Source organism: Haemaphysalis longicornis, unplaced genomic scaffold (genome assembly GCF_048455015.1).
Source record: "Haemaphysalis longicornis isolate Haplotype H1 unplaced genomic scaffold, Haemaphysalis longicornis Haplotype H1 scaffold_8, whole genome shotgun sequence".
Lineage (NCBI taxonomy): Eukaryota > Metazoa > Arthropoda > Arachnida > Ixodida > Ixodidae > Haemaphysalis > Haemaphysalis longicornis.
Window position 1 is genome coordinate 65,576,869 of NW_027526445.1, and position 19,326 is coordinate 65,596,194.

The 19,326-nt window shown below is 45.7% G+C and overlaps 1 protein-coding gene across 1 annotated transcript in view; it reads left to right on the forward strand.

Annotated features, from left to right (window-relative positions):
* LOC144148759 (peptidase M20 domain-containing protein 2-like) overlaps nucleotides 1–18,938 on the forward strand; it is a 44,778-nt gene extending 25,840 nt beyond the window's left edge. The window contains exons 5-8 of the mRNA XM_077680274.1: nucleotides 4,203–4,352; nucleotides 13,435–13,576; nucleotides 17,926–18,168; nucleotides 18,573–18,938. Of these exons, the coding sequence (XP_077536400.1) occupies nucleotides 4,203–4,352; nucleotides 13,435–13,576; nucleotides 17,926–18,168; nucleotides 18,573–18,904 (867 nt within the window). The 3' untranslated portion in view covers nucleotides 18,905–18,938. The remainder of the gene's footprint in view (nucleotides 1–4,202; nucleotides 4,353–13,434; nucleotides 13,577–17,925; nucleotides 18,169–18,572) is intronic.
* The last annotated feature ends 388 nt before the right edge of the window (nucleotides 18,939–19,326 follow it).

Below are 19,326 nucleotides of genomic sequence, written 5' to 3' on the forward strand. Positions count from 1 at the left end.
CCTGCCTCTACAAACCTGAATCTTCGGGCTCTTGAAGCCGCTTATCTTTGGTGTCGCAATATACACACAAACCTTTCGCCGCGATTTCGCACACACAACACATCAAATCACTTCCTGACACGTACAAGGCACAGTGGAGCGTATACAAGGGAGAAATTCGCTTCTTCAAGCACCATGAACTCGCGTAGTCGGTCTTCTCCTCACAATTAGCTGTCCGCCAACTGCTTGGTCATGCCAACAGTTCTAACCCAGCCGTTCTTATCTAAGGCTCAATAAATCAAGTCCACCAAAGCGACGACAGCAACCAACTTCTCAAAGGCGTTGCTGGCGCGTTGGGACGTTATGCCGTTATTTCATGCTCTTCGGGGGCCGGCGGCCCCACAAAAAATTTTCCACTGGCGGAGCGATCACCCCTCCCTCACACATATATTATCGCTTCCGGGAGGCGATGCACACACAGACGCACACTCCTGCACTCCCCTCGTTCTCTTGGTAACATCGCGGGCTTCCGTCTTTTTATTTTTATCTTTTATTTGGGCGGCGCTGCTGGTGTTCAGCGGAAGCCGTTGCGAAATGACAGCGTGACCGCACGCTGCGTGGAGACAATCCGGCACTTGTATAAAACTGTTTTTTGTGTGATGCATCGCTTTCTTGTCGCCTTTGCGAACCATATTCTATTTAATAAAGTACCGTTTGGCTGTTCGTATCGCACGGCAACAGAATAGCGGTCATTTCTTCTTCCTCTTCTAATAATCGTACTGCGCGGAATACTATCCTCCGGACGTCGTTTGCTCACGGACTTCAGAAATTATGCCTCCATTGCCCGCAAGATGGCGCTGAACACAGCACATCAGTGGCGCCACCATACAAGCGCACGAGGCCCATAGCGGCTTGATAACTGCGTGGTGTACACGTGATACTACAAACCCGATGGAAGAGATGGAAGAGAAGGCGGCGAGGCGGTGGGCTGCGGGTGCCGAGCGCAAGCGCCGCAAGCGGGCCGACAACCGTGCATTCGCACTTTCACATTCTCCCCCTCGGGGAAATGCGGGGGACTTTTGTTCTCCCTCACGTCACACAAAGATGGACTGGAATTATCTTCTGCGGCCCGATATTTTTTCGAGCAGACATCGCGTGACCGAGCGTGCAGTGCGATTGTGTGATCGTCTGCTGCGTCGGCGTTCGCAGCAGTGGCTACGAAAAGGCGGCACGTTAATGGCCGAACAAGCGTATTTTTCATACATTCATGCCCATTAACACCGAAACAACAAACAGGCATTCGCAATAGAGTTTCAATGTGACCAATAGTCAACAACAAAACATTTACAGCTTGTTATATCTCTACCCGAGAGCGTTAAATAAAATAGCGTTTTCAAAGAAAAGCTGCGCAGTCTTCACGCCTCTCCATCAGTCCCTTCGAAAGCGGCGGTCACTCAGCTTGCTTTTTTTGCTTTGTACTGTTATTGCGCATTCTGGTTGAGCAGTCGGGATCTTTTGAGCGTAATAGCATGCATGATATCAACATTCGGCTTTATTCTATATTCTACAGAGCGATTGTTTACAGCTGGAGCCCTAGGGGAGCGAGCTACTGCCTAGGCAGCGGGTTATTGCGATCGCGTCTCAGCTCCCCTCGCGTGAGGCGCAGGTTTGCTCGTTGCATCCGAATGTATGACGGTGAACCTGAAGCCAATTCGCAAATGTCGAATTCACGGCGAGATGAAATTCACGAGTACTGTTGCGACAACGTGAGACAACGTGAATGGTATTCGAGTCAGCCCAGTGAGTATCTCGGGCCCACGCTTAGTAGCAGACAAACTTTGTTTATGGCTTCGCATAAGCGGCCGAGCGCCCGGGCCGATGCCCAGCCGCGTGAGTAGGCCTACCAAAGGTGGCGGATAATTGTAACGTATCTGTGACAAGGCCCAAATACGCCGTCTGATGGTCAGCATTTCTTGAATTTATCCAATCATAGTCCGCAATTAACGCTTGCCCAACACCGGCGACGGCAATAAGCAGTTTCGCGCCGTATTCCCCGCTTTCCGTTAGGGGTCTCTATCCTGCTCGTCTAGGTACCGGCGGTCCCTATAGTCTTCAATAAGACCGCTCTGTAGCTTGGTCTGAGTACTTTCGAGCACGAGAACTAGTCGAATCTTATTCGCGGACTCATTGAAGTCCGTGAATAAGTCTAGACTGAGACTAAAACTGCCAATAAGCACGTTTTTTCGTGCAATCGGCTCCAGATTCCTGTTTTGTGGCTTCATCAAAAATGTATATTTTACTTTCATTTCTTTCGTTCCGTTTTGCAATTGCAAGGCCTCTCACCAATGACACGCGGAGAAAACATGCACACAAACCGACCTCCCAAATTGCTTGCGCTGCTTCACGTCCGGGTGGTCTATTTTCAGTTAATCGGGGCTTGCGGAAAATACCCATTTCAAACAAAATTTATATGCTCTATATTGAGATTTCAGAATTGTCTGCGTCAACCTAGCGAAAAATACCTTTGAGTTCCCCACGAGCACCAAATAAGGTGTGTTGCGTCAGATTTTTCATATTAACTGCGGGACTACTATTTAGAGTACATTATTTAACTACACAAATGCTCAAAGAAAACCTATGGTCAATTTTTCCTGTAAAGCAGTGGCAACTGCTCCTACAACGTTCCTTTCGTGCCACATTTTGCCGTTAAGCACGCTCTGATAGTACGTACAAAATGTTCGGTTTGTTAGACTGGTCATTTAGAGTGATGTTTGAAATTGATAGGAAAAAAGGATTTACTTAACAAGCCGACTTGCTTACCTTCCTGTACCATGCACCAACCCTGTGCCAAGCCTAACGTTAGCTTCATCACATGCTAACATCCGAAAGAACCATCAGCACAGAAACCTTGGGTACGCGATAAACCTTCTGTGTCAAGGCGTAACGGGGTCTTCGATAATCTGTCGGATTATTTTCAAAGGCTGAAAGGTTGATTAAGTTAAAAAAAAATAGCATACACGAGGATATACAGACGAGGGTCTAAGACGCAAAATGCTGAAGCACGCCGCCAGGTTGTTCCTGGCTAATAAAAAATGTAATCGCAGCCAACAAAACATGTGATTCGCGCATAATTATTGGAGCAAATCTGATCCTTTAAAAATTACAGATAAAAAATTAAATTTGCAAGTCAATCAAGTGAATTCACGACACCTACTAACTTACCAACTACTCGAAATGCTTTCTTCAACAGGCAAAACCATTGCACGGTGTCTTTTTTTTTATTGTACACCAAAGTACCGATTCGAGTAAATACACATGTCAAGAAAAAGAACAAAAAAACTTGAGTGCGCCCTGAGAAATTACCTTTAATTGCTGTTATACATACAGTTCACAAAATTGGTGATTTTACAGTAAAAGTTATAATTTTCCGGAGTTGAATAGTGGTGAAATGGGTACTTTCCCCCGTAATATCTAAGCAACGTGCTCAGTAATACACTAAACGCGATTTTATGCAACTCGAAAAACCGAAATAAAAGTCTACGTCCTCTTTTATCAACGGCATTCCAAGAATAGCCGCGCCGTAAGATGGGCTATGTTATTGCGTCATCAAACCATTTATTAGTTTAATTTAACAAGGTCAGACCACCTCAATACTGCCTCCAGACAAATTTCTCTGGAGAAAAAAGCTCATTTTGGTATTTTTAAATGAAGATCTTCACAACATCGAGTTTAAATGAGAAGATTCGCATAAATAGATTTAGTGCTTAATTTAATGCGTGTTTTTCCTTCCCTGCTAACACTCATAAATAAGCAGTTTTTTTGTACATAGCAATCTTTCGTTCTCCCGTGCAGATCGGGCTATCCAAAGCTCTCAACACTGTTCAGCCAAACTCCTGCGAATAAGAGTTAAATATTCAGAAGGTAATAATGAAGTGCCGGCGTAGCAATGCGTCTTTGCTGTGTCCATCCACTCTGAAAAAGTGTTGGTGCAAGCCGTACTTGTAGTGATTATGAATTACTTGAAATCCATGGACCTCTCTCAAGTGAATCGACCGTAATGAACAGATAATATTGCTGCGCCTCCAAACGGAAATTTCAAATTAAAAAAGCAAGTTAGTCAATGTAGGAAATGTCTATTTGCATTATGCTCCTCTGGGGTGTTACGTTACCCTGCACAGCAAATGTACTACTTTCAAAATAATGCTCACACTTTGTTTTTGCAGGTAATCGTGCTTGGTACTCCGGCTGAAGAAAGCTTTTGCGGCAAGGAGCTTCTCATCCAGAAGGGGGCTCTCAATGGAATAGACGCGGCCATTATGTCGCATCCGTCACCGAAGGATGTTCTACTGGTTGGGTTTTCGGCGTCAAAACAGGTGAGGCGGATTCAAGAACTCGTCATTTTTTAAATCATTCTCTGCTTGACAACCCGGGCTTTTTAAATACTCAGGGTAGACGGTATGGACGGCTGTCTATGTCAATAGACGGCGTAGCATCAACTCTTCCTTAGGTCAACTTGTCCTAGCAAAAAAAAAAAAAAAGAACAGCGGTAAACCGGGTACACTGTTGTCCCAATGAAAGCACATAAATCAGAAATAACTTGAGGCTTTTGTGGAAGCATCTTAAATGGGTCAGTAAAAATCTATAAAGGAAGGCACGTCGAAGGATATCCATCGTAACAAAGAAATTGCTGTGGTTTATGATTGATTAACCGTAGTGTATAGCGAAAGCTTTACTGCCCCGGCTAGGCCCATAGTCGAACTGGGGTCGAAGTGTGATTTTGTATGCTGTTGAGACTTGTTTATAATGAATGCGCTGCTTATTCATCGTCTTTTTAGGAGCGCAGCACCTCGAGACCGAGACTTTTCCGGCGCCCAGCGTCCGTGCTCAGAGCAAAGCAACGTGTAAATTTAAACATCTGTAAACAAAACACTGAAAAAATGTAAACAAGGACCAAATAAAAGGTTCACAAGAGGTTAGAAAGAGAGAGAGAGAGAGAGACGGAGGGGGAGGGAAAAAGAGACAGACGCAAAGCACCGTGTAAATCGAAACATCTGCGAACAAAAGGTTCACAAAACTTTACAGAGAGAGGGGAGAGTGGAAGCTCGTGGAGTGCCGTGCACCTCATGCGTAAGGAGCATTGAATTAGATTGGATTTAGATTGGAATATTGAATTGAGATGAATTAGATTGGATTTAGATTGGAATATTGAATTGAGATGAATTAGATTGGATTTTAAATCCTTTTAGCAGCAGTAAGCACTCTCACTTGTGGTTTGCGGTAAGAATGATCCCAAGTGCTTCGCCCACTCTTCGTGATTCACTTTGTAGAGGTGCGTCGGTTTATTTTTTCAATTCACGGCGTCTTTTAACCCTCGCCGCTGTACGTGCGACCACAGATGGATGATCGTCTTCCTCCGTAGCACACGGCTCTGCGCCACACGTAACTTCCTGTGCTTTCTTTGCGGCGCGCAATTATCCCTGCGGCGGCTTCCTCCTCGCCTTCATCCGCCAGGCGGCGACATGTGTTTCCAAAACCGTATGACATCTGCTCGGTGCCGGGCGCTACGCCAGGTGGCGACACGAGTTCCACGAACGTGTACGCAACCTCCTCGCCTATCTCACTCCAGTACGGTTGCAAGCTGGGTTAGTTGGAAAGACACATTGTTGGGTGAAACCAGTCGAACCTAAACAAAGAAAATGGAATTGAAACCTAAATTGTATCGACTTGCGTTTGAGAGTGCATGAACTGCCATTAAAAGCTCCCCCCCCCCCCATTTCACCTTTCTTAAAATTGTACTAAGTGTCGCGGATGTAAACATGACGTTTCTGCACTGACATTTTATTTAGCAACCGTGAACAAACGCCCCGCGAAATTTTGGAAGCATTCCACATTGAAGAAAGAGTAGACAAGTGTGTCAGGCATGCAAAGGTGTGTCTTAATGCCAAAGAGATTGCATGTCTGCGAGGACCTTGATTGCTGCCATTATCTATCTAGTTACCCTATTACTATGGCTTTGATAAACTTCTTTTGCTCATGTCTGCTGCTTTTTAATGTGTGCTGTTAAGTGTTTATATTCAGCCTTCTTGATATTCAACTTCAGTTTTTCGACCAGCGGCGGTACTTGCTGTCCGCTTTAGGTTCGCGCTGATTTCATCGAATAGTGAGGTTATGTCTCTCCTGCCGCCTATCTGTCCCCGCCATCGGGTCGCTGTTCGGCTCCGGGCGCTTGCGCAAGGGGTTGTGGTATACCTCTATCTTTCAAGGTCAAAACTGGTCACCCCGCAAAGAGCGCCCGAGGTTGCGTAGTGTAGTTTTCGGTGCAATAATTTATTTCTTGGGTTTGGCAATCAAATTACATGTACACAACAAGAGAATGAAATTACTGACACAGTTTATCTGAGAATATTGGCTTTACAATATATGCATTCGGATGCTCGGATGAACCACTTGGTGCAAGAGCCTGCGGTTATTGCTCTTCTATGGTTGAGTGCGCGTTTGCATGAGTGCGTGCTTGCGTGTTTGCCATTGCGTATGTGTTCTGCTCACAGCACTAACCGTCACATTTACAACATATTCTACCGAACGGTGAACTGAAACGAGAAATCGAGATATGCGCGCCTTTAAAACAGTGATGTGCATTTGTATCCAAACCCCTCAGCAGCTGTTCATATTTCACAGTATAAAAAATACAGATTGCGCTGATCTAAGAAAGTAGTAATTTTACCCCAAAGGAAAAAAAAAGAAAATCAATTAGATAACCATAGTCATCCCAGAAGCTCGATACCAATTCTGACATTTAAATTTTTTTTAACCAGGCAGTTTCAAACAAATTCTGAATACCAAAAATATGCTCCTCAGATGATAATTGGCTGCGCTGGTCCAAACAGGGTTGGTGCCAATTTGACATAAAATTTCAGCATGTATTCTACACAGAAAAAGTAGAAAGAACGGAAACAACTAATGTGGCACTTTTGTCGCACATCACCCATGATGTACTAATAAATTGCAAACACGGACAAAAGGCGTCCCACCACCCTCCGACATTTCCTCCCCCTCCCCCCCCCCCCCGCCCCCCCGAAACAAAAGTGTGATTGAGGCGGTGCTTATAGTTAAGTCTGTTCATGACACCCGATTGTTAAACCAACGTAAATACACTGATAACTCAGTTTTGACAGCTATACCATTTCGAAACGGCTCTTAACCTTTCGCACACTTTTGTCACTTGTACGAATTAATTCAAGAAGTTATTTGTTTAACAATTACCTGCCCTTTAGACTTAGCTCTGCCAGCCAGTTTATGTGCTGGAAAATATTATGAAAGGGACAGAAGGAAATGCAATGTATAAGATGAGACTTAGGGCATCGGAGTACGTTTTCCTCGTTGCCGTTTCTCGTGCAAACACGGCGGAAATGCCATTATTGATACAGCGGTTTGGCCCCCGAATAATTCTAGCGTAGTTGTTTAATAAGTGGTGAACGAATTCACCTTACGGAAATGTGCATCTCGATGAGGTATCTGTAGGTTATTCTCCATCGAATGATCCAAGTGGGCTCGACTCTCAGTGTCTCGACAACTTCGGCTAGCCCAGCTTGCAAGCGTTCTGGCTTTCCAACCCCCTTGAGCCATAAGGCGGTTTTTGTTGCTTTGTTTGGTGTCTTCGTTTAAGCGATACTTTTATGTGAGCCGCCTCGTAGCGAGAGCGGTACCCGATTAATAGTGAAGATTTTGGATTTTAGGTGACATCTGAGTCATTGGTACCATAGGCGGTCTAAATGTTCTGTGTCATAATTTTTTTATGGCGCAGCATTTAAGCGCCCGCTCTGGTGGTTTCAATTTGGCCCATGGCGTCAGCCTTGGGCAACCGGCGCATCCAGAGGACACCTAAAATATACGCGATAGATCGAGCAGGAAAGTAACGAATGAAAGTGTGGCGAAAGTGTCAGGAGAGGAGGCGGGCGGTAAACCGAGGAGTCGAGAGGTATGCCCTCTGGCTGTGACGTACTATTAGATTACCGCACGAAAGAAGAGGCCGTCGTACATAGAATGGACAGGAAATGGGTGGATGAATGTAATGCGAGTGTGTGAGGTGTAAAGCGGTATACCGAGGCGGCCCGATGCATGCTGCCAGGTGGCCAGTCGCTATGAGACAACTCACAGGATAGCGCAGGCTCTCGTGCGTTGGTGATAACTCGATAATTTCACGAGACGCCGCAGTTATGCGCTGTTGCAGAAAAGTGAGGATCGGGCTGCGCTCCTACTTCGCCTTAGGAACCATCGTAATCGTCAGCCCTTGCCGATGCCTCAAGCTCTTCTATACGGCCTCTTAAGAAAAACGGTCAGACTGTCTGTAACGCTACATCTAATACACATTCGCCAACATAAAAAGTGCTCTATAAGAAACGTTTGCAAGCATTCGTAATCAACGCAGTGTGAATTCATGCGTTTAGTGCACAATACTGCCGGGTCTTTCCAAAGAAAAGACAAACATCGCCGCGTCTATCGCCGCGTCTATCGCCTTTCACAACGAGTTTCCGTGTAGCTTCAGCTCACCTGTCGAGAGTTATTTACCAGGCACAGCCCAATGCCAGACCAGCGTTCGTGATGTGTTTTTTTTCGCTGCAACTCCAAGCATTAGGCGAAGCTCTCTTACTTTTTGTTGTTTGTTACACAGTTTCTATTGCAAGAATCTCTTTTCTGTAGGCTATCTTATTCTCTCCTATATAGTCCTGTCTCTGCATTTCGTTGAACGAAGGCGACGTCCAACTGAGTTTGGCGATATCTGTAGTGCAGTGCTTCCGTTATTTACTTGAGCGTAATCCCTTCACTATGAATACATACGGTGAAGGAGGAGCGTGTTATGCCGGCGCACACACCCCGCTTGAACGCTTATGCCCAATTCCGTTGTCTGGTGTTAAAATGGGCCACCTGCCTCATTTATTTGTTTATTTGTTTATTTGGTCAATAATGCCAGCAGACTTTTGGCTGCCAATTCAGGAGCGTACAAAGCAGTGAAATGATGCATTTTGCAAACTGAGAGCACAGAAGAGGAACAAGAGATAAATTAGACACATAACACTAATATGCAGAGTATTCAAAGAACAGCAACAAGAACAAAAAAAAACAAATATTACGGAATTCTGTAATGTGCGAGGAACAAGTTTGCTACAGTATGATTGGGCATGTAAATTACCAAGTGCACACTGGAAAAAGGAATAGGACAGGCATAGCACTAGTTGCACGTTATGTAGAACAAAAAAAGGCAATAACGTCATGTATAGGCCAAAAATTCTCTCAATGGCGTCAACACAAGGCATACATGATCAGGAGAAATCCAGGCATAGAAAAAAAACCAGAGACAAACACCAACACGTCTGAATTCATATTATTGAATGGCCCAACGACACTCATATGTACGAAACCAGAGTGCAGCAGTTGTCGGGTTTCAAATAAGACATGCCGATTGAGTTCTGTGTTCAAGGATTAGAGCCGAGCGTCGCCAAAAAAGAATCAAAGGATGACGCGTTGACCACGTCGTACGAAAGAACGTTCCAGTGCCTTATCGTCCTTGGAAAAAAAGAGAAACGGTGGGCGTTTGCTTTACCACGAAGAGCCAGAAAAGTCTTATCATGCTTGCTTTGTGTCTTCCTTCATTGATTCGTTTACAATACTTCGACTGACGATTGTTCGACGGACTAGACTTCCGCTACTCTCTTTAACCTCTTCACCTAAGGCATTCCTCTCCCTTCTCGCTTTGACAAACACAGTGAACGTGTTTTTGGGCTAAGTGCACTTCATTGAGCACAAATCACCCATTTTATTACAATTTTATGGTACATTTGAGCGTTAAAAATTGTGTTTCCTGACGGATTCCGTGCGGTAAGAGCGCACGTGCCCGGGTGTGTACGCGGAGGGATTCATTATGCTTTCAGCAATTTCTTTTGAAGTTAGGGGGCCGAGTGCGTTTAGTGCTAACAAAATTTCAGGAATTTTCGCAGCGACAAACAGGCTATATCCGGAAATTGGCAAGATATTAGTCGGTGACTTTGAATAAGAAAGGTGCACTATGTCAGAAAAAATATACGGGAATATTGCCACAAAATGTGCTGCAGAATTTATTTTGTTTCTTTGTTAAGTGCTGGCGGTCTCAGAGGGTTTTCTGTGTTTTAAGAAAAGGTATCCCCACGTGGTTAATTTCACGGAGTGGGTTGTTTATACCACGTTTATGATTTCCTCCAATGGCCGTAAAATAAAGGGTACCCTGATATAGATGCATGCAGAGCAAATTTCGCAGCCTTGCATTAGCGAGTTTTGACAGTGAACGCGAGTTTGTTTTCTGCATCTTCGGCTCTTTCCGTTTTTGTGGTGGTTTACTTCATGAGCACGAACTAGCTCTACTAACTGCTAAAGTGATATTATTTCATTGGTTGCTGAATAGAAAAAAAATTTGTTTGTGTGTATGGTCCTTGGCTGTGCCGCTCGCCGAAGTATTAAAGTAAACAAGGATTTAGACGTTCAAATAGGAAAAAATTCCCCCGCATTTCCCCGAGGGGAGAATGTGAAAGTGCGAATGCACGGTTGTCCGCCCGCTTGCGGCGCTTGCGCTCGGCCCCCGCAGCCCACCACCTCGCCGCCTTCTCTTCCATCTCTTCCATCGGGTTTGTAGTATCACGTGTACACCACGCAGTTATCAAGCCGCTATAACGCCGCTGAGTCGCCAACGCACGCCGCTGACGACGTAGTTTGAATGCGTTAAAGATATAAGGCGCGTTACTAACACTGATATCAGCGTCGCGTCCGTGGCTTAGTCGGTAGAGCGTCGCGCTGCGGCCGCAAAGTCCTCAGATCGAAACCTGGCGCCGGATTCTGTTTTTCTTTTATATAGAGAGGAGGACTGCGGACGCCGCCGCCGCTGCCGGCGGTGGAAGGTTTGGGGTCGCTTATAAAGTGCATTCGCACTTAAAACATTTTCACTCCTTTAAATCTAGGAATATGTCCCATTTCTGTGCGCGAAAATACTCTTTTGAATAACATGCAACGAATGTGTTTAGTGTTGTATAAATTATGGGTCGTTACGTGCTCAAATTTCGCAATACCAATTTATAGAAAGAAACGGTTTTAGAAGAAAATATTAAACACAGAATGAAAATAAGAGTTTGAATTTTATAGCGACGGAGGCTCGCGCTCTTGACGCAAGCGCTATGTCCCCACAGTCCGAGCAGTGGACGCAGCAGTGAAAACGCAGTAAAATTGAACGCCTCAAATATTTATTGTGGGGGACGGGCTTAGACGGGGAAAGTTAGAGAAGCGCGGGTGACACAGGAGACTAGGTAACATGGCAGGGGTAACAGATTACTTCCAGGAGATTTGCAGCGACGCGAGCGGACGCGCGTCTAATTTGAAATAAAAAAAAATCCTTGCCTTCTGCTTCGCTTCCTGGTAGTAAAATATTATAAAATTTACATTATGGCCCATCTTTCTCATTTTAAGATATAAAGAATATTTAAAATCTTGTTTGGATAAAGATATAATGGGCGTCAAAGCATCGTTCAGTCTTAGAGGTTTGCATTTGTGTAATAAAGTGTTACGAAGGTGGGCGAAGCTGTGCGTTTAAAAAGAGGAAAAATACAATGGGTCACAATACCCGAGATCTCGCTGTGCCCTTCTGGGCCCCAACCCGCCGGTAAGCGTATGGCCGTTGAATTTCTGACACCCCCCTACGCACAGACACACGTGCAGGCATGCGTACCAGCACGCGCACACACAAGCAAACGGACACACACCGCACACACACTCACACACACGCACACCACACACACACACACATATACAGAGGCACGCGCGTGCACACACACGTGCGCGCACGCACACACACATGCCCAGAAACACGCACGCACACGCAAACACAAGCAGACAAACACGCATCACAAACACACACACAAACACCCACACACACACACATTAAACGCACACGCACACGCACGCACATGCTCACGCACACGCACATACATGCACACACGCACTCACACGCACACGCGCTCGAACTCACACGCACACGCGCACGCACTCACACACACACACTTAAAAACTCACACAAACACACCCAAACACCCGCGCACACGCACGCACGCACGGAGAAATACCCCCCCCCCCACACACACACAGAATTCGCTTCCAAGTTGAGCTAGACCGAAAATCGAAATTCAAACCTTCGATGCTTCGTCATGACAAAATTAACGCTCAACACCGCTCACCTGACATATGCTCGTGTGGTGAAGCGGCAATATTTTCATATGAGCTACGAAGAACGCTCAGTTCTCCGTATTTTCCTTCGTAGTGACCGCTTCATGCTGTAATGGCAACCCTACGCCGACGAAGCACATAGACCTGCTGCATGAAAAGCTGAGGGGAAAGCAGTTTTTAATTTTTGACAAAAGGATTATCGCCATTCCATCTCTGTGACGTGGTGAAATCAGCAACGGTCATGTTTTTCTGATGCCATTCTCATGCGTTGTAGGGTTCTCATGAGTTGTAGGGAATGTTCAAGGCAAAAAAACGGCGGCGTTTCAGGGCCTTGCCAAATATTCTATTTCTGATGGCTAAGGAACGGCAGCCAATTGTTGCAACGCCCCGTTAAGGGGTAGAAATACATTTCTGAACTTTTCCGTTTCAAAATTTTGCTGGAATGTATAAAACGTCTGCACGAAAAATAACTTAAAAGAATTTCGGCATTGAACTGTGAGGGTCAAAGGTTGGTTCCACAGAAAAAAAAAAACTTTGTAGCCGAATTTTCAACTAATAACGAAGCGGTCTTCCAAACATTAAGTGGGAACAACCTTGAAGAACTCGGTTGTTACTTCTTTATTTTGGAAGCTTTTTAAACACGTGTCATATTTCGTCTCATTGTTACTCCTAAGTCGTACAAATGTCAATGTGTTGACTCAAGGAAACCATCTAAAAATTCAGGATGAAAGCGCGTGCCTAGGTTTCTTGTTACTTTATCACTATTTAGGGTATTTTACTGAGCATTAGATAAATTTGGTACACGTTGTTAGGGGAAACTGGAGTATGTTCGATTTGTGCTAAGCGCTGTGCTTCAATAAAGAAAACGTGAGTATACTTGAAAAAGATAGTATGTGTTCCGCAGTGAATTAGGAGCGGAAGATGAAATTGCAATGAACAGACGGAAACATTTCTGTTTCAAGCTACTCATTGTCCCCCGCTCTGCACGCATTGTCAATTTAGTGTGTGAGAAAGAGCTGCTGCATAAGCAAGAACCAACAATTTTAATGAACTCCTAACTCGCTGGCAGCCGAGAATGCTAGCATTCCTGCTGCCTCGTACGCTTGGTTGTCCTCCAACCACCTCCACCAGCTGGTCATCTTCGATATATTTAGGAGGTATTTTTAGTAATAATTTTACCCGCAATAATGTATGCCTTTATTTTATCGGTCGCAGTTGGCGGTGCGCTTCAAGGGCAAGACCGCACACGCTGGAGCTTCACCTTGGGAAGGCCTGAATGCTCTTGACGCTGCCGTAGCGGCCTACAACAACATCGGCCTTCTCCGACAACAAATGAAACCGTCTTCAAGGATTCATGGTGCGCACGTATTGTTTATATATGTATACTGTCAACTCCTTCCCTTAACCTTTATCCCTTAGACTTTCGCATGACGATGTCCCGGGACGTGCCTGTTCCTGCTTTTAGGGTTTAGTGAAAAGCATTAGCGAAGGAGAGAGTAAGAATGACCGGCCCTCATTCAACCACCCGTCATATGCTAATTAATATTCCAATCATATCGAAATTCTCCCGGCATATACGTAGCCTGTACGACCAAAAAAGATTGACGACAATTACAAATTCTGCACAAGCCCAGCCATAACATGAAATATAATTATGGTGTACGTGTTGTAAGAACAAGGGATGCAGCACACATGCCAAGACCATCCGCCCAAAATTTCCTCCTCGCATTTAAACAGCCCCATTTTTTGCTTTCTACAACTTTAAATGAACGGCGCGATTACATTGAAGTTATTGCATTGAGTAGGTTGTCCCACCTTAGAATATCAGTAAAGCCGCATTTTCGTGCGATTCATACTGCGCAAAGACATTACTGTCCGGCAGTACTGACACTCCTCGTCCTACAGGAAATAATTACCCAACCCTGCACGTGCAGAATATTTATTCGAGAACTTTCTGTTGCGCAGACCTTTACTACATGGAGGTGTGCTGAATAATTTCATGCATTCGGAGAAACCTACATTAGCCGCGAACCCTCCCGGTACAGAAAGCCTAGGCAGGGAGAGTGGGCAAGGTGCGAGCAGCCGATTCCCGGAAGAGGATGGACGTTGCGCGGTAATGGCGTATAGCGTGAGGCGTTGGGTACCGGTAGTTTGAACGTAGAAATAGCGAGATTTGCACTCTCGCGCACTCTCCACGCAATCTCGATTCTGACGACCACCCTTACCTTATGCGAGGACTACTTGAGAGACTGCGAGGAAGCACGCCAATGGTCACGAGTATTATTGTAGCGCTGGACCCGCAAGACCATTTACACCATGTCGCATGAGTTCATGATCAAGGACCTGGGGATAGCTTAGCCCGTAAAAACGGATGATCAACATCGTAAAACGGTTTTTGCAGAGCAGCACTGTGTAGCTCACATATGCGAAGCCAAATACTAACACATTCGTGAACCATACTGAAGAACCGCAAAAAGGCATTTTATCGCCAATGCTTTTTAATATTATGGTGAGCTCAATGTAGAACAATGTACAGCATGTAGGAAGCATTCAATTTGGCATGTATACCGACGAGATTTTGACCTGGCCAGATGGGAATGAACAGAAGACCCCATACAATGTTGCAAAGGACCTAGAAAAGGCTCTTAACGCATTTCACTGATATCTCCTGTCTACGGGAAAGCAAAGTATCGTTCGCAAGACGCAACAGGTTTTAATATGCGGATCTGAGCAAGCTAGATTTCGTGTGCAGTCGAGCTGTGGTGGCCAATTTATAAATGATGAGATACTGGGTAGTAACGGATGATAAATGGTACTTGTGTGTGGAAAGGATATGAGCGAAAAGAGAATTGTTGTGGCAAGCGTAGACAATTTTTTAGTTCGCCACTACACAGTGGGATTTGATTACATTACTAGGGGATGATTTGGAATGCTAACCACCTTCAATGCTCTAACCGCCTTCAATGGCAACCCAAGCAATCGGCAAGCAAATGCTCTGCTCTTCTGCAACTTGCCTTATCCGTGCGCACTCTCCTGTGAAATTGTTTGGAGAAACATGTGACTAATTGACTACGTCCCTATTTGCTGCGTAGTCTCAGAGTGCACTGCACTTCTCGCCGTTCACGCTTATCTCCTGCGTGTAGGGCTCAAGCCACCGCATGTCCTTTTCGGTTTCTCAGATCTTAGCGAAAGCAACCATCTGTTTACAGTTTGCCGCGATGTGCCCTTCCTGTTTGCTCTTGTAGCAGTGTCACCGGTTTCCTTAAATAGGGTGCACTGTCAGAAGATATGGGGAGTCAACTCAAGCGAGCCAACAAACCCCACAGAATCCACAGTTCATAGGTGGCGAAGGGGGTGGCCATCTGATGTGCGGCTTTCGCTGACCAGAGCGGCAAGAATGACTAAGATCGTTGAAAAAAATACAGCCCAAACACTTATATTTATACAGCCAAAATACTGTACAAGCACGAGGTAATGAATGAATAGTGACAGACAACTTAGATCGAATTCTCTAGATCAAGAAACAGTTCAATATTAGAAAAATGATACAAACAGGAGCGTTAGCAAATGAATATTATGAAGCGGAGCAGTTAACAAAAAATTACGCCCCCCTCCCCTCGCGGGAACCCTGGTGTGATGTGACGCTGAGAGGGGTTCAAGCGCAAGCGGAGAGCAACCGTCGACCGAAAGGCCGCCGGAGAGCGGCACACCGGTCATATGCGCAGCGCCACCGAAGGAGAGGAGACCGCGGAGCGAGTGCCGTGGCTATGACGCAACACAATCCAACACAATCCACTTTAATTCAATCCAATCCAAATCCAATCCAATCCAAGTGAAGTCAAGCCAAGCCAAGCCAAGCCAATCGAATCCAATCCATTGCCCCTCGCGAGAGTGTTCGCTATCGGAGAGGAGAGGGGGAGTGTGGCTGCGGACAACAACGGACGCACGCGGACAACAACGGATGCACGCAGGAAGGACAGGGCCGCCGACAAGAGATGCTCTGAGCGTCGCATCTAAAAATGAACAGTTCAATGCATATGAGAGACAGAGTCCCAAAATATTCGTCGACCGGGCTGGATGATGCACTGCTGTCGGAGGCGATTCGGCTACCTGGAAGCGTGGCTTCGTTGTAGGCCAGGCCGTCCGAGACAATCACGGTCGGAGGCGATTCGGCTACCTGGGAAGCCTGGCTTCGCTGTAGGCCAGGCCGTCCGAGACGTTCACGGTGATTCGAGGCCAGGAAGTACGATGGAGTCCTCCAGGGCGCGGGTCGCCGATGGTGTGATGCACAAACTGGCAGGTGCTGTTGTCACATCCGGACTTCCAACGTTGCTGCTTTGCTTAGGCGCGGTTTCTCTTTTTATAAACGCACCGGAGCGGAGAGGGAGGGCACAACACACAACGCGCCCTCCACCGTCACTGAATAACTTCCCTCTTTCTCCCTTCTACAATCGTCGGTGCACTTTAGCGCTGGCAAGGCCACGCGCACCTCCTCGAAAGTACTGGAAGCTTCGACGTAACCGGAGTGGCGGAGGTTTTATTTTTGTTATTTTCTTGCCGGCGAGCCGCCGAGTGATCGTGTTACCGCCTCTTCGTTCGAGAAAGCTCTAGCATTGTATCGGGGCGAATAAACGAACTGAGTGAATCGCACGACTTTAACACGAATTAGGCGCCATTTGTTTCCCATACGGTATACGTATTACGAAAAAAAGAGGAGCCACCGAATGGTTAAATTAATCAAAACTTCATGTCCGAAGGTGGTTCCTCTAATTAAAAGAATTTCGCAGAAATTAGTAGGTGCCACATCAGAGATAGCACGCGCGCTGGTGCGCATTGTTTTTTCATTGTGCGCCGCTGGTAGGTCAACATTTTTCAACTTTTCTAAACGCCAAACAACAATTGGAAGTTCTGTACCGACGTCCTCAGCGGGTGGTTATTTGGTTAGAAGCTCTCTCGGTACGGCTCAAGAGATCAACCGTTATTCCCGATGGCCTCCTCAAAGAGCGATTATAGAAATGCGCAAGGAAACGGATTACGCACACGCGCACCCATCCCGATCAGGTTAATACTTTCGTCCACCACCCAAGCATGCACTAATTCTCCGCTGACACTCTTACGCCAATCGTTTCCCCATGCCAGGAGTTCCGTATTACGCAAAAACGCCCTCTACCAAAAAAAGACCTCTCAGGCATCACTGTCCGGAGTGATGAAATTTGACCGATGCCCTAAGTTTCAACACAAGGAACACCAAATTACGCCCCCGGAAACCCGACAATTAACAATGCCGCCATAGCAGCAGTAAGTGTTTCAAGTGATGACATCACAGATGGTTGCTAGTTCGAAAAGACACCCTGAAGACAACGCTTTAATTGCACTCAAGCATAACAAAACGCACATAATTTTTCTGAAAATGAATCTGCGCATTTAGATAAAGGTTGCCAGGAACACGCCTAGAGAGGCATAAAAATGCACTCAAGTCTGTACCCATGAGCAGGTACACCTACGCATTACAGCAAACGTCCGCAGGTACAGTAAAAAAACTGTTGTAGATGAATGCGCTTCACAAGTCACACGAGCGTTCTAAATGGGTGCGCGTCATGGCACCTCATTAAAAATTTTAATGAAAAAAATACTTTAAAAACTGCGAAACGCAGAAGTACAAAACTCGTGGTTAAGATGTGCATGATATCCCTTTGTCTTTCACAGGCGTGATTACCGAAGGTGGCAAGTATCCCAACATCATTCCTGAGGCGACTGAGATGCGCTTCTTTGTGCGGTCGCCATCCACCGAGGAGCTCATAGAGGCGCTGGGAAAAGTCGAAGCATGCTTCCACGGCGCTGCTGAGGCAACTGGATGCACTGTTACCATCGAGACGATGGGGACGTATATGCACGTTATTCACAATGCCACCATTGCCAAGACTTACCGGAAGCACGCCCATTCACTAGGTGGGTATCATTGCATTTCGAAAAAATCGTCCTGGGATAGCTATGTTTTGGAATAAAGATTTGACATTGCACTGTGGAATATCCAGACCGTCTCCGTCATGAAGTTTACTTCGCCTATTTTCGTCCAGCATTTGTTTTCTGTAACAATAAAACCATTTAATTGTAACGTAAGCTAATGTCACACTCAACGTTGAGATATGACGTATGAAAAAGAAAAATAATTGAGCATGAAGATTTTACCTATTTATACACACACAGCTGGTGAATGAATACTATGTTTTGTCATTTACTTTAAAATAAAAGCTTATTAACAACTTGGGGCGAATGCTACCTCCCCTTCTGGTCATAAGCAGAAGGCTTACAAGGAACGGCTGCAAGTTTTTCTGCATCTTTTTTTACTGCAGGCGTTTCCTTCGTGGACGACTTCGTACAGAACATGCCACCGGCGGGCGCATCGACTGATTGTGGCAACGTGTCGCACCGCATTCCCACCGTGCACCCAATGTTCGGCTTGGGAGATACAGCAGCTGCTAGAGGGCCAATGAACCACACCAGGGAGTTCACCGACTGGGCCGGGGCCGCTGAGTCGCAGGCTCCTACGTTAAGGGCGGCAAAGATCATGGCATTAACTATACTTGACCTGTTTACTGACCCCGAAATTTTGCGCCAAGCTAAGGAAGAGTTTTCTGCTTTGAGTATTCCGCCGGAAGAAGAACTCCGCACACTCGTGTCCTAGGTTTGCTGAAATTCCCACTTGGTATAAAATAGCATCTACGGATTCACCCCAACATTTATGCCAGCTTTTCTGAAAAGAGAGGTTTGCTATATGTCCCAGGATGATTTTGTTCGTTCACTCAACATATTCAGGAGTGGTTCTTCGCAAAAAATAAAATTGGCGGCCTTCTTTGATGAAGCGGTATTTGCTTCTTCTCCAGTGCACGTAAGGAGAAGCGTGTTACAGCGAAGTAACAGCTCCACTTCGCTTGTCTCTGCATATTGATTGCAGTGAGAAGTAATAATGAAAAAAAAAGTGGCCGATACTCAAAGCAATTTCTTATTTTTTGACGTTGGGCGCGAACAAGTTGTCACCATTTTCACCGGTAGTATTGAAAACAGAGTTCAAGTGTTGCAGCGCAGAAATTTGTAACCACAACGTCA